We start from the raw sequence: 16,026 nt of genomic DNA, 5'->3' as shown, positions 1-16,026 counted from the left end.
GATGTCTAGTGACTTGACATTGATTTCAACCTTTGTAGGTATTTTAATAAAGATATTCCACATAAGCAATTATGGCCTTTGTGAGTAAAGACAATTTCACTCACAAGTTTTGTTTTTTTTCTTTTAAGCTTCTTATGCCCTCCGTTTCTGCCTTTTGCATTTCTTTGCTGGCTAGAACTGTGGTTGTGAATATTGAAATTCTAATCCTGAGCCAGTTCAGCTCCATATGTACTCTTCAGGGAACAGTCTGTGCTGACTGGAACGGAAGGAACTTCTGTGTTTGCTTTTGTCTTGTAGGAAGCTGCAGCAAAGGAAGAGGAAGACGACATTTCTGACAAAGGCAGCGACTCTGAAGAGGAAGAGACCAACAGAGAGTCCCAGAGTGAGAAAGAGGACGGCAGTGACAGAGAGTCTGATAGAGAGCAAGATGAGAAACAAAACAAGGACGACGAAGCAGTAAGACCTGATGTCCCCACCCCGCTGTGCTGAGGACAGAGCCCAGTGCACACTAACTCCAGACTGCTAGTTGAAATCACTTGGAGCAGGTTTCTAATGATCCCCAGAGCTGGTGTTTCGTTCCTTTGCTTGTTTACTTGCCTTAAAAACTCATTCATTTTTGAATTTTAGTACTTTAAGAGTGCATTTGTTTTGAGGAATTCCTGTCAGGGATTCTAAAGAAAAATTGTTTCAGACAAGGATTGGAATCCCAGTTTTTTTAAATTTGTTGAAATTACAAAGTGGAGCAGGTTCTGTGTCTGAATGAGACTAGTTTGACCTCCTAAGGAAATTTTCAGTGATGATGGAAGGTGTCTGTGGAAATAGGAGTGAGGGAAGGTGGCTGTGAGACAGGAGCAGTCCATGGAAGGTTCTTGCATGGGCTTCCAGGTCATACTGAGAAGAAATATCACTGTGGGCCTGATTGGAGAGTCAGTTAAAGGGAAAGCTTTTAGAGTGTCGCCTTGTTTGTGTAAGGTAACTAAGAGTTGATTAAGATGGTGAGGTACACCGTGTGCATGAAATTTCACTTGATTTTGGGGAATGATACAGAAAAGAATATGCTGGAGGCTTTTTGCAAATGAAATATAAACTGATGGCTGTTCACTTGCTCTTTTGACTGGGTTTCATCTAAAAGTAACCCTTGTGGTATGAGATAGAAAACGTGATCCCCTGAATAGTCTCTGAGCCAGGAGGGGAATCCTGGAAGAAGTAGGGAGTGGGGTCTTGAGTGCTTTTAGACTTAAGAGAATTACAGAGGTTGTTTCCTCAGCTCCACTCTGAGAAAGGTTTGCTGTGTCGTTTTCTCAGAGGCAAATCAAGGTTTTATAGACAAGTAGACAAGACAAACTTTTTTTTTTTTTTTTTTTTTTTTTTTTTTTTTTTTTTTTTTTTTGATTTAGGATCTCACCATGTAGCTCTGGCTGTCCTGGAAGACCAGGCTGGCCTTGAACTCACAGAGATCTGCCTGCCTTTGCTTCAGTGCTGGGGTCAAAGACATGCACCACTGCACCTAACTACAGACGAGTTTCTTTTTTTTTTTTTTTTTTTCCCGAGACAGGTTTCTCTGTGTAGCTTTGCGCCTTCCTGGAGCTCACTGTAGCCAGCTGCCTCGAACTCACAGAATCCGCCTGGCTCTGCCTCCCGAGTGCTGGAATTAAAGGCGTGCGCCACCAACGCCCGGCCAGACGAGTTTCTTTAGAAGACCAAAGAAAAATCATTAGCCAACAGATTCATAGTCTATTCATCCTAAGCATGATTTAGTCCACAGAGTCCAGGACAAATACAAAGTAGCTTTTACCTTTGAACATCCTGGCTGTCAGGGCCAGCAGACTTAAAATAAATGTTGTGGTATGTACAAGAGCTAATCCATGTTATGCAAGCTGTTGTCATGGCTTCAAGGTGTGATCAGCTGAGTTCTGAGGTAGAGGAATATTCATGTAGGCTTTCCTTGGGAGTTCATACATTAGGACTTCACTGTCCTGCAAGAACCAGGAGTAGGAGATTTATAGACTGGGGTGTGAACAGAAACCCGCAGAGGGTTGAGGGCATGTGAAATGGTTTGGTGACTTCAGAGACGTGTAGGTAGTTGTGATGACAAGAATACAAAGGACAAGGAAGAAAGCCGTGTACACCAGGCTCAGGGTCAGATCTCAGCAGCAGTGCCAGCATGCTGTGGGGCTTAGAGGCCCCGTTACGTTCGTGCCAGACAAGGGTGAGATTTGTGGAAAGAAGGAACTTCCAGTCCTCAGTAGCTGCTTGGCATTGTCTAAAGTAAAAGCTGAAACTCCTCTGAATGGTCTCTGCACCATCCCAGATTTCAAGTAGTCTGTTCTTTTTTTCTCCTAGGAGTGGCAAGAATTACAACAGAGCATACAGAGAAAAGAGAGGGCTCTCCTGGAAACCAAGTCAAAGATCACACACCCTGTGTATAGTCTCTACTTTCCCGAGGTGAGCTGCACCCAGCCTGGTGTTTCACTATTCCATTTCTTCTTTCCATGTGTCTCTCATTGGATTTTATTGCTGCAAAGTGTAATAACTGGTTTATTTTTGAAAGGTCATTATCTGAGTTAGGGTTTATTGCTGTGAAGAGACACCATGACCACAGCAACTCTTACAAAGGAAAGCATTGAATTGGGGCTGGCTTGCAGTTCAGAGGTTTAGTCCACTATCATCCTGGCAGGAGGCATGGCAATGTGCAGGCAGACACGGTGCTGGAGAAGGAGCTGCGAGTTCTTCTACATCTGGATCAGCAGGCAGCAGGAAGTAAATAGGCTTGAGCTTCTGAGAAGCCCGCCCCCACAGTGACACACTTCCTTCAACAAGGTCACACCTGCTTTAACAAGGCTGCACCTCCTAATAATGGCATTCCCTATAGGTCAAGTATTCAAACACCTGAGTCTATGGGGTCGTATCTATTCACACCACCACAGGCACCCTCATAGTAAAGGATATATTGTAACATGAATTACCTTCTGTGAATATGTTGTTTACAGGGGGATAAACTTTTTAAGTTTATATGATTCCCTATGCTTCTGTCATCTCTGCTCCTCTTACTGAGTCTTGTGTTTAATGACTGTTTGCATTTGGTAGTGAGAAGAGGCTTTATAAGATGAATGCAGTATTTTGACTTTGGTGACTTGGCTGTTCTGAGTCGTTCAGCCCCATGAAGTTCTAAATAGGATGGAAGATTTCTTCTCTATGAGGGTTCCTTACTAGCTCCTTGGCACCACCAAACTTGTTTTTGACCCCAGGAACTATCATCATTTGTGGAGTGTATGAGCCCATGGGTGGTAGTTATGGGACCAGCTCCTTTGGGCTCTGAGCAAAGTTGGGCAAGAACTGAGCAATACCCAAACTGAGGACCAAGTATCCCAGTGCCATCTGTGCCATTGTCCTGCTCACTTTTGAATGACCTGGCTCGCTCTGTTGTTGGTCTGGAAATGACTTTGGAATTCCTTTGACATTTTGCTTTTGAAGATGATTCTGTCTTGGAGCTGAGATCAAGTGCTGGTTCCTCTAGTTCATAGAAACTGATCCATGGCCTGCTTCACAGCTTTGCCACAGAGCCTTCCGCTCTCCTCGTGCTTGGCCAGTGGGTTAATGTATACAGTCTGCTTTCTGTTTGAGAATATCAGTCCAAAGATTTGGGCGCCTTCTAAGTCCAAGTCCTAAATGACTTAGCTTTCCTAGCAAAAAGTAAGTGCCTTTGCACAGACTGTCCGTTTGGACTTGGAGCAAAGTCGGCCCAGGGTTCCATCTTAATATTCGTGCTGACCTTCTGACATGGCTTATGTTTTAACCCATCTGATAGGGGCATTTTGCCCATTGAAGTGATTGATAGCCTGCCAACACCAGGCTTCCTGAAACCAAGCAAGTAAGTTCTGTGTGTTGATTGGTTTTAAAAATCAAACAGACAAACAAACAAAAAAGTATGGGATGAGGTAAACACTCATCCTACATAATTGGTTCCCATGTAACTTACAGTATCATTTTAGATCACACTTAGTTAGTAAGCAAAAGCATTGACTCCCTTGAAGTGTTTTATCCTCAGAAATGCCTTTTCCTACTAGAGTCTGAACCTCGTGGTCAACATTTGAAACTCATGATCTGTGTGCCATATGTAGTCCACAATAGCAATGATTGTAGCCCAACACAAAATCATAAACTTAAAACATTGAAGGATTTTTGTAATTTATTTATTTGTTTATTTATTTTTTGTAGTGTGAGTTTTATAGATGATAATGTTTCACAGTGTCTGAAGGTTGCCTGCCCCCTTATCTCCTAAAGGTCTCACCATGTGGCCCTGGCTGGTTTTGAACTCACACAGGTTCATCTGCCTCTCTAGTGCTGAGATTAAAGGCATGTGCCACCGAGCCTTGCAGCCTGCCTGCTTTTGCACATGATGCTATTCGTGAACAAAGTCTATTTGAGCATAACTTTATTCATTCTTTTCTCACTGCAACAGCAGATCTGAACACCCGCAAAAGTCTCCATTAATATTGAATGTTGAGATTGTAGGTTCATATAAACTGTGTATACACAAAACACACACACACACACACACACACACCATCAATCATTCTGCAGCCTCATCAATCCTCAAGTTAAGCAGAACTGAATTTTTTTTTTTAATTAGGAGCTGCTCTCCTCTTTGCACACTTGTGATTTACATATTAGCCTTATTCATGTTAATTCATGCTAAGTGCTTTGTGGTCTATGGCATTTAACAGAAGAGCTTTTAGTTGAGTCTAAAGTAGCATTGTTAAACAGATAGATACACAAGTAATCATGGAAAAGACAGAAGAGTCAGTCAGATGAGTCAGCAAGTACATGCACCTCCTGTCAGCCCTGCTGACCTGAGCTCCAACCCTGGGATCCACGTGATGGAAAGGAGAGGACTGACTCCACTGGTTGTCCTCTGACCTCCACACATGTGTCATAGCACACACACACTGACATACATGTAAACATAAAAATTAAACATTTAAAAAATAGTAAGATAACCAAGCACGACAAAAGGTTACCAAGCCACCTTAAAGTGTAAAATAAAATGGAAAAGGTATTGATTTGTGTTTAAAAATAGAAATATTGCCCAGAGAAATGATTTCAATAGAATTTCTCTCTTTTTTTCCTGTAAAAAAAACAAAAACAAAAAACAATAAACAAAACAGGATATCTTTGCCTATCAGTAGAATTTTCTTTTTTTTTTTTTTTTTTAAGTGTTGGAAACTTGAGAGTTTAGGATAGAAGAGCGCTATTTTGGCTAAATGTATATTTAGCACATACTGGAGTTTATTTTTAGCTTCCAACATTTTTCTTTAAAACATGGTATCTTTCCTACTCAGTCCTTAAAACAGGTGATACTAAGCACATGTCTAGCAGTGGTTCACTAATGGGAAATATAGCATAGTGATGGTACTGGGCACACTGAGCCTTGGTGCATGCAGACTGCTAGGCCTTGTGTTTATTAATAAAATCATTTTCTGCCTTTGTTCTGTTGTTTCTCATTCCCAGCTCTCATTGCGTATTGTAGTGGTGGTTCCCTAATGAGCTTCTTGTTGTTCTTTCTGATCTTTCAGAAGTTCAGCTAGAAATGCTGACCTTATTAAAATAGTAGTGTGCAATGAAAGATGGATATAAGCTCTTAAGATCTGAGGTGTTCTCTCTAAGTGTGAAGTGTTTAATGCATTGGTATTTTTGTTGGGCTGCCCAAGTAAGTCCCTTCCACTCAGTAGAAGTGTCTATCACTAGGTAGAATAACTGGTTTTTTTTTTAAATCTGGGGTGTTTCTTTAATAAGGTTATTAATCATCTTGAAATTCATTACAAATCTTGTTTTGACAAAATGTTTTATTCAAAATGACCACACAATCATCCTTTGCACATGCAGGTGATTGGTTCTAGGATTCCCTACAGATATCAGAATCTGCAGGTGCTCACTTCTTCTTTTTTTTTTTTTTTTTAACTTGGAAACATTTCCATATAATGTTTGACACAGAAATCATCAAATAGAAGTATACAATGTTGACAGGAGGCAGTACATTTATAATTTATAACCCCAAATGTATTTATAAATTAGAAATGGAAAGATCTACAAATAAAATTATGAAGGTTCACCAAAGTCATTTAATCTGTCAGTTTCTCATTCATTTTTATGTCTTAATAATATTCTATTGTATGAATAAGCCACATTTTATTTCTCTCCAGTATTTGATAGCTATTTGAGTTGTTTTAACTTTTTTACTATTAGCAACACACTGCTGTAAACCTTCATGTACATGTTTCATAGGTGCACATTTTCAGTAGTTTGAGGATATATTCCTAAGGGTAGAATTGTTGAGTAACAGAGTAACAATGTTTTGCATTTTGACCAACCACCAAACTGTTTTGCCAAAGTGGCACACCATTTTACATTCTCACCAAATCCTTGTTTTTAAGGCTCTGATTTTTATACAAAAGCATTCAATCATTCTGTCAGACCAAACCAGGAAAAGTAAGCTATAGTTCAGAGCTGTTCTATTCCATTTACTATGCAAAGCCATTCTTGGCGTTTGCAACTCTCAGCCCTTTTGAGTATTCTTGCAGTGTTCACCTTTTCCTCCACCACTTTTTTTTTTCTTCTTTTTTTCTGGTTTATTTCTATCTATTACAAATGTATAAAAAATCCTCCATCAACGCTGCTGATAGCAGCAGAACCTTGAGAAATATACCTTTGGTTTGCCTCGGAAAAGGAACACATATTGCACTGTAAAGTTTATAAAATTGGCGCAAAACATTGTGATAATGTTACAATACCAGTTTTAAGAGTTCAGTGACTAATGGGGAGCCGATGGGATACATGCAGAACTGTGAAAGCGATCTCACTTAGCCAGCTGTACACGTAGACTGTAAATCTACATTCAGATCATTTCTGAACTAAGACTATCATCTCAGTTTATCTGTTGAGGTCAACCAGGAAACCCTAGAATATACCTTGATTTTTCCAAAAAAACAAAATAGGGGGAGGGGTTTCTTCAGCATTTCAGTCCATGAGTAACAGTATCCTAACAGGCAAAGTGTTCTCTCACTGTCAACATAGAATGAACTGCTGCTGGAGGTCAACTTGGGCTTTAATTTGCATTAGCATTTACATGCATAGTATAACTGGTTTTTGTGTATGATGCGCTTAATTGTTTTCCCTTTTTAGAATATCATTTATTATTTTAAAGTAAACTATAGATTTTTAATATTGAGAACCATTAATAGGCTTAATTCAAGTTGTTGAAACTCCAAAAGTTATATGTAGAATTATTTGGGGAATAGTGAATGTATCTTGCAGTGGGTTTGTTCATCCGCTAGGCCCTGTATCAGTGCTGAAAATGTAGCACTGACCAGGACAAGGATAGCATCTCTAAACTAAGACAAGGGAAAGTTGGTTCTCCAGTCCTTTCTGACAATTCATGCTCTTTTTCTTCTTTGCAGGAAAAACAAGAGTGGTGGTGGCTTTATATTGCAGACAGGAAAGAACAGACATTAATATCCATGCCATATCATGTATGTACACTGAAGGATACAGAAGAGGTAATTAACCAACACTTCTGTTTTAATATCTTAAACCTTTATGATGCTTCATGAAATTTTGTTGGATTTCCTAGAACTCACTTTGTAGACCAGGCTGACCTCGAACTCACAGAGATCCACCTACCTCTGCCTCCCAGGTGCTTAGATCAAAACCATGCTCCACCACCGCCAGCTTCATTAAATTTTTATTAATTCAACTTTTTGTATTTTTGCTCATTGTATTTGTTTGTTTATTTTGTTGGAGTTAGCTTCAAACTCCCTATGTAGCTGACACTGGCTTTAAATTCCTGATCCTTCTACCTCTATTTCCCAAGTTTTGGGATTACAGACTTGCATTACCATACCTGGCAACTTACTGTAGGCGGAAGTTTCTGTCCCACCTGCCAATTCCCAAATGACTGACAGGGAGATTCAATATTAATTACAAAGGCTTGGCCTATAGCTCAGACCTGTTACTAACTAGCTCTTACAACGTAAATTCACCCATTTCTATTAATCTATATATTGCCACTTAGCTTGAGGTTTTACCTGTCCTCCAGCATGTTTGCTCCCTCTGTGTCTCCTGGAAACTCCACTGACTCCACCCTTCTTCCTCCCAGTATTTCAGTTTGCCTGTCCCACCTGTACTTCCTGCGTGGCTACTGGCCAGTCAGTTCTTTATTAACCAATGAGAGTAATACATATTCACAGTGTACAGAAGGATTATTCCACAGCAACTTAGATGGTGTTTGTCATAAGACATTTTATAATTATTATCTGATATTTTAGGATGAGTCATTTGAAATCCCTAAAGAACTGTAGAAGGTAGGCAACTTGGTCAGTCTGTTGAAAACATGTTTGAGGCAGTTTCCCCATCACTGTCTACAAACATAAGCCTCCATGTCTCCTCTCCAGACTCCAATGATATCATACATGAAGAGTTAAAATGGTTTGTTCTTATTGGATTACTGCTAAGTAGACTATACTTTGTCTTGAAAATTCCAAGAACTGGTAATTTACTGTTTCAGAATGGAGATTTTGTTTTTGTTTTTGTTTTTTAAATTAAAGAGAGGAGGACTAGAGAAGATGGTTCAGTGGTTAAGAGTAAATGCTGCTCTTCTAGAGGATCTGGGTTTGGTTCCCAGCACTCACCTGAGGGGCTCATGCTAGCCTCTAACTTTAGTTCTAGAGTATCTGGTGACCTCTCCAGGGCCTTGCACTCACGTGTATGTGTATACACACAAGCAAACCTAATTTAGAAGGGAAATAAATGTTATTTTAAGGGAGGGAGGATTAATTTTAGAAAGTTCATCCATGTTTGGCAATTCATCTAGTTCCTTGGCAAGGTAAAGACATGGAAGCACACTTGTTCATCTAATGGCAGCTGGGGCGGGGCGGGATGGACATGGGGGACAACCCGGGACTAGGGAAGGGCCAAGGACAAGAGGTAGTTCTCATAGGCACACCCTTCCTATGACCTACCTTCTCTAGCCAAGGCTCACCTCCTGTAGCCCATCACTTTCCAATAATGTTATCGGATTATGTTGCCATCAAAGATTAATCATTCATTGCATCATAGCTCTCAAGTTCGAGACACACCCAGAAACTTGTTTTACTATTCTAGGTATTTCTAAGTTCAGTCAATTCAAGATTGACTGCCATAATGGCATTGTGATGAAGAGTTGCTTAGTCATTATGTTATGTTTACTCTCAGGATCTGTAGTCTGTTGTACTTAGTGTGTGTGTTCTTCTTTAAGGAAGAAAGCTCTCTCTGTCAGCCTGGACTTAGTGGACAAATTTCAAGATCGTTGTAGATATTGACTGTATTAGTCAGGGTTCTGTAGAGGAAAGAATTGATAGAATGAATGAGAGGGAGAGACAGTGTGAGGGGGATGCGGGGCTCAGAGGCTGTGGTCCGCCAGTCCAAGAATCCAGTATTGGTCAGTCCCTAAAGCTGGATGTCTCCGCTGGTCTTCAGTGTATGTTGGACTCCCAAAGAAGTAGGCTCGAAGGCCAGTGAAGGAATTCCTCAGCAACAAGATACATGAACTTGACAATGAGAATGAGAACAAAAAATGAGGATAAAAAGCAAAAACTGCTTTTCTTCATGTCCTTTATATAGGCTACCACCAGAAGGTGTAGCACTACAATGCCCAGACTTCTTTTTTAAATGGCCTTTATTTATATTATAATATCAACTGCAAAAATCTGGAATTTGGAGATTAGAGGCAGAATACTAGAGCGTGAAAATGTCATTTTGAGGAATGTATTCTTATGCTCATATAGAATTGAAATCTCTTACTATTTGTACTTATGTTTATGATTTGATGGGAAATAAAGTACTGTTTTGGACTTGTTTTTGTATAGTTTCCAGTAATTTATATTTTATTTTTCTTCAGTGATTAGATGTTAGCGTGGTAAAGAGCCTTATTAAAACTAATAAATTATTTATTGAACTATAAGGGAGTAAAAATATGTAATTCTTTTAAAATTTGTTTTTATTTTTTTAGTTTCATATATGAATATAATGAATTTTAGTTGTTTTTAATCTCTCCATTGTCCCTTCTGATTTCTTCCCTTGCCCTCTGAAACTATTTTCGTAGCGGGGTGTGTGTGTGTGTGTGTGTGTGTGTGTGTGTGTGTGTGTGTGTTCCCACTGGGTTTCATTAGGATGCTTGCATGAGCATGGTTGGGAGGCTATTTACTGGTGTAGGCAACTTTAACCACTGAAAAAATGACACCCTTGCCCCCCAGTAACTATTAACTGGCAACAGTCCCCTGGGTTGTGGGGCCTTGATGAAGTCTAGTTTTGGGAAGGTGACCACTGCTGCAGTGGGTGGAGAGTCTAGTGGCTGTCGTCCTCGAGACTTCTTTGTACAGCTTACCTCCCCTCTGGCCCTTAGATTCTTCCTGCCCCTTCTGCTCTGAGCCTTGAAGGGTCTTTCTGGGTGTTTAAGGCATAGATAATTTATCCTGGAAATAAGAGAATTTGGCAGGAATTACTTTTTATCTAGCCAAGTCTATTATTTAATTACATTTCATTTAGTTACATTTTCATTCTTTGCTTAATTTCTTTTGAGTTTTCAAGGTGACAGCATAGAATTTGGTGACTTTAATAGGCTTTCTTGAATTGTATACATAGAAATGAACCTCAGTAGTTCTGCTTAACTTGATTCCTTTTTGTTTTGTGTATATAATAGATAAAATAGAGTTCACACATGTTTGTTATTGTGAGAGTTTCTGTAAATCATCTGAGGCACTACCAGGCTCCTAAATACTCTGAGGTAGGAAGTTTAAAGGCATTCTGTTGTTTCTTTTCCCTAATGCAGACTTTTAAGTGTTGATTTTATCTTCTTAGGTAGAACTGAAGTTTCCTGCACCAGGCAAGCCTGGAAATTATCAGTATACAGTGTTCCTGAGGTCAGACTCCTATATGGGTTTGGATCAGATTAAACCACTGAAGGTAAGAATAGTGAGAAATGAATGACTTAGAGTTCCTAGAGATGGGGTCTAATAACCCTTGAGCAATGCCTGAGGAAGGTGTGGGAAACAGTTCCAGTTTTGAGATGGAGAGTAATGGGAGGAAAAAGCAGGCATGGGCTTTCAGTAATAGTTGGATTTTAAGGCACTTTGAACCTCAACTGTAAGTTCCTTTAGTGGTTGCTTTAATGTGCTATAATATGTGGTACATTTCAGGGCTCTACTAAATGTGTTCTGTTTTCTTTAAAAAGGCTGGAGGGGGTGGGGAGCAGGATTCAGATTTTTACCACAGACTTTATTGGTATGTTTATAGATTTCTGAAATAAAGGTGGTTTGTTTTGTTGTTTTATTTTTAATCATCTTGGAGCATAAACTTTGTGTATGGCTTGAAGCACACTTAGTGTTCATTTCCCTTGAGCTTTTCACACAAGGCATTCTATTACATTAGTGAGACTGAACAAAATCATGCTTACACTGTTAGAGTCAAGGAGCCGGTAAAGGAGTCATTGTTTCCTGCATCGACCGTAGAGTTTTACTTCACAACTAATCTTTGGGAAGCAGACTTGAATTTTTCTTCCTTCAGCCAAAGACTTGTAATAAGACGCCACTCAGTATTGTTGCATAGGAAACATGACTGTTAGTACTTTATGCCAGAGAAGTACATTCTTAAATGGTTCAACTTCTCAGGGTCAAAACACCAAATCGTATTAGAAATTTATCTCCATTTCTGTGGAGGTGGGTTTATTTTCATTTGTAGAATGGAGTATCTTTTTAATGAATGTGCTGAATTTAGAGATGCAGCAGCAGAATCCATTTCTTTGTGATTTGTGATGGCAAAGGAAAACCTTTACCAGGTATTTCTTGCAGTATTCCTTTCCAGATCTCTGATGTGCATTTAATTCTCCTTTATAGCTGGAAGTTCATGAGGCCAAGCCTGTGCCAGAAAACCACCCACAGTGGGATACGGCAATAGAAGGTGATGAAGACCAGGAAGACAGTGAGGGGTTTGAAGACAGCTTTGAGGAAGAGGAGGAGGAAGAGGAAGGCGATAACTAACCAGTGTATGCGTGGACCACAGCGTTTGCACATGCTTGCAAACATCTGCTGCTTTGTAAGTTCTAATAAAGCAGAAGCAGTGCAGAACTGATGCGGTGGGAAGTGCTGGCATCTTTACTAGAGATGGATACATCACATAGGCAGTTGGCGGGGCCGTGGTACTGTCTGAAAGGGTTCTTTAAAGCCTTTCCGGTTTGGGGTGGAGCGATCATATCATCTGCAAATGATAATAAATCCTTCGTTGTTAAAACTGTCCAGAAGCGTGGGCTGTGCATTACCTGATCAGTTTACGGTCTCAGTCAGAGTCAAGGTACATGAAAAACAGTCTTTGTTCAACTTTAGTTTTAGTAAACATAAAATATGATAAACATCACAAATATGTTTTAAATAACATCTGCTCAAGTTTTTAATCTGTTAATAAGCTCTGTTATTCATTTATCAATATTTTACAAATGGTAAGATTGTAACAGTTCCATACATGAGTTCAAACCTTTATTTTCATCTATCTTGGCCATAACTTAACATTCTCACACATTCCACACAATACAGAGGGCTACATTTTGGAATTTTCCGTTCTTAATTGCCCAGAGTTAGCAGACATTACAAAAGTGGCTTTTAATGGCTTAAGGCCTCTTAAAGCCTCTGTTGGTGTCTGCACAAAATCTCACTTTTCTGATAAGCTCAGGGCTGAAAGGGATTGTGGGACCACCCGTTCTCTGATGCTTGGGTCATGTTATCCAGTCTTTTGAAAAGGGTTACTATAAAAGCTGGACTACATTCTTAGCTTTTAATCTACCTGACTTCAGAAGCCTTTTAAAGAAAATAAATACAGCATACAAAGGAGGCATTTTTTTGTATTCATTTTGGACTCCTGTTAATAAAATAGAAGTTTGACTCATTTGATGTTTGTAATTGTGTTTGTCTTTTTACTCCTAGAGAAGGGCATAAATAGGGTAATCTTTTATTTTTCAACTCAAAGTTTAATATTGTACCTCACTGTGGAAGTGACTGCTCTCTCTGTATACTCTTGGAAAACCCAGGAGGAAGAGCTATTTTCTCTCATCTAGTACAACCTAGAGGGCAGTGCTCAACATAGAGTAAATGTGTGTGTCATGAGTCACTGAGGTAAGAGGAATATTTTTATTACTAGATATGGAGGACACACAAGTCTACAATACTATAAGATTGATTGCAATAATCCTATCAAACTCTCCATAGGCCAAAGTACTGTTGCAATACTAACTTATGTTTATTTAAAGGGTTGCTACTCTTCATGCAGAATTATCACTGGTATTTTGTTACTACAGTAGCTGGAAATAAAATTTGAAGATTACCAAAAATATGAATTTTTTTGTTGTTGTTCTAAGTTTAAGATGTAACACTGAACAGTTGAAGTGTCCATTAGACCCTTGCTGAGCTACCGAGGGTTTGATTCATTTGTTTCTATATGTAAGGGGTGGGTTTGTCTTTCAGATCAGATCTTACTGGAAAGCTCCAGTGTTGAGTGTAGTTGCTAGACATGTCAGTGGGAGGGAGGGAGCAGCTGTGTCGGGAAAGGAGAGGCCCGAGGAGACTGGACAAGCAGACTTGGAGTCTTTGCAGTCCCCTAGCTTGGCTGGAGTAGGTGGCTGGAGAAGAGTTCTCTAGTGGCTGTTTCCCTCTGAAAGGGTGTGCAGAGTTCATTCAGACAACTGGCTCCTCTAGTTTGAGATGCTCTGGTGAGGATTTGACAACCTCTTAACAGCACCGTGCTTACAAAACAGCATATCTTCCATGATTGGAAATTCCAACAATTCGCTGATGTTTGCCTATTTTGTGATGTGTCAACATCCCAACCTAAAGAACCAGTTTTCCTCTAACCAGGTATCTTAGGTGAAAGACCTCAGTTACGGTTTACATCTCTACTCAGTCATCAAACTCCACATCCCTTCTTTCTCCACAACAGAATTAATGACTTGTTTTGGTTTGCATTTAGTTGAAAGTTTTGAATGATGTTTGTTTTTACTCCTAATTCAAAAAATTGACATTCTGTCAATAGACTAAATGAATATATAGATGAAAACACAGTATGCACATACAGAGCAAAATTGATTATATGAAATTAGGTTATTTACATTGTGTAATATTTTTAATCTCTAAATTTGCAAAGTATCCATCAAAATACAGCCTTCCACAAGGAGATGTAACTACCAGGTAAAAGTGTGGCAGGTGCAAAGGTTAGCATTGTAAGACCTGACTGAGGCCTCAGACTCAAAATTAGTTAGATGTTTATTTATGTTCTCTAAAATTTGTGATATTTGAGAAGAATCGAGCACATTGAATGAGATTCTGCACATGGAGCAATCTCTTGTTCTCTGCTCTGCCTTTGCCAGCATGCACTGAGGGGTGGAGAAGACAGGCTGTTGAGAGGGACCTCCTACTGTGTGTTGGAGAGCTCAGGCCCTATAGAGGGGAGGAGGAGAATGCCAGCCCCCGGTGTGGAACTAGGGAGTTGCATGTTAGGGATGTATTGAGGCTTTCTTAGCATGTTCTGGTTTTGTTTTTGTGTTTTTGAGACAGAGCCTCATTGTATAGCCTAGGCTGGCCTTGAATGACACACAGTGTATGTGGCCCAGGTCACGAACCTTGTGATCCTCCAGCCTCAGCCTCTTGAGTGAGTGATAGGATTACAGGCAAGAGCCACCACACCTGGTGTTGAACATATTTACTACTTTTATTCAGGTATCTGCTCCAGCTAGCTCCTACCATACACTGGAGTGTTGTTCATTAATAATCTGTATTTCAAATGCACTTCAGTACCCTACATGTTTTTGAGGGATTGTTTATCATGTATTTACTGAGTTTCCATGTCCAGGCTCTGTGACTTGGGCACTGTAGCTATGTGGACCCTCTTTGTGTTAAAACTTACTTGGATTGGGTCAGGACATAGGTGGGAATTCATTTTAATCTTTTTCCTTTGGCACAGTGATATTTAGAATCCCCCCCCCCATCTTTTCACTAGGCAGAGGAATTATTACTACTACTACTACTATTATTATAGAGACTAGCTATTGAGTTAGTTGGCCTTCGTCCATCCCCTTTGGATAAAACAAGAGTCGTCCTTTGTTTTTAAATGCTTCTTTTTTGAAGCATTTTCTCAACTCTGTGAATACCCTATTTAGTCTGCCTTAAAGTGGAACAGCTATCGGTGAACTGGAGCATGCCATTCTACCAGCTGTGCAGTGATTAGTTCAAATGTGTCCCAAGAAGTTAGCATCGTCATCACTGAAACTTGACACTAGGGCTACTTACAGACCTGAACAAACAAAACAGACGTGATCTTGTACATTTTCCTGTAACTGAGCTAAAAATCCAAATAGCAATCATGGATATGCTTTAGGACTGGTTTCAGGCAGGTGTGTACATCCCAGGGGTATGCAAATAAGTTCATTGAGAAAATGTTAAAATAATGATTCTTTGTATTTAATCTCATCCTTTTAAATTTCTATTTTTGTGTGTTTTATAATGTACATAATATATTGTACAGTTGTACACTTATATAATTTATAAATAAATAATACATTTATTGGTGCATTATATATTTTTTTCTGATTTGGGTGCATGATGAAAACATTTGGATACTACTGTTTTATGGTATAGATAGGGTGACATTTCAACTAACTGGAGGCTGGGGCTTTGGCACTCTACCTTTTGCGATGACAATGACATACTCTGATACCAGGAGGCAAGGTTGCATTTGCTGTGTCCAGATCTACTGTGGCCCCCAAGAGCAGAGACAGTGGATGCTTCTTGCAGTGTAGCCATAGAAAGGGGGAGTGCTGTAACTGTTAGGAACTGTTCAGTAGCTGCTGCAAATTAAAGAGCAAAAGGAGCCCACACCATGCATAATGGTGTCAGTGGCCACCACTTAGGTGTAAGCAGATTGTAAACAGCACAGCTTTCCCTTTACTTTTAA

The 16,026-nt window shown here is 39.6% G+C and overlaps 1 protein-coding gene across 1 annotated transcript in view; it reads left to right on the top strand.

Moving 5' to 3' along the window:
* Sec63 (SEC63 homolog, protein translocation regulator) overlaps window positions 1-15,636 on the top strand; it is an 80,087-nt gene extending 64,451 nt beyond the window's left edge. Inside the window, exons 17-21 of the mRNA XM_028894933.2 lie at window positions 298-456; window positions 2,344-2,445; window positions 7,458-7,556; window positions 10,894-10,998; window positions 11,928-15,636. Of these exons, the coding sequence (XP_028750766.1) occupies window positions 298-456; window positions 2,344-2,445; window positions 7,458-7,556; window positions 10,894-10,998; window positions 11,928-12,071 (609 nt within the window). The 3' untranslated portion in view covers window positions 12,072-15,636. The remainder of the gene's footprint in view (window positions 1-297; window positions 457-2,343; window positions 2,446-7,457; window positions 7,557-10,893; window positions 10,999-11,927) is intronic.
* Window positions 15,637-16,026: the final 390 nt, after the last annotated feature.

This window comes from Peromyscus leucopus, chromosome 8a, assembly GCF_004664715.2.
Source record: "Peromyscus leucopus breed LL Stock chromosome 8a, UCI_PerLeu_2.1, whole genome shotgun sequence".
Classification (NCBI taxonomy): domain Eukaryota; kingdom Metazoa; phylum Chordata; class Mammalia; order Rodentia; family Cricetidae; genus Peromyscus; species Peromyscus leucopus.
The sequence above is the reverse complement of the archived record's forward strand: the minus strand, read 5'-3'. Positions and strand labels throughout refer to the sequence as shown.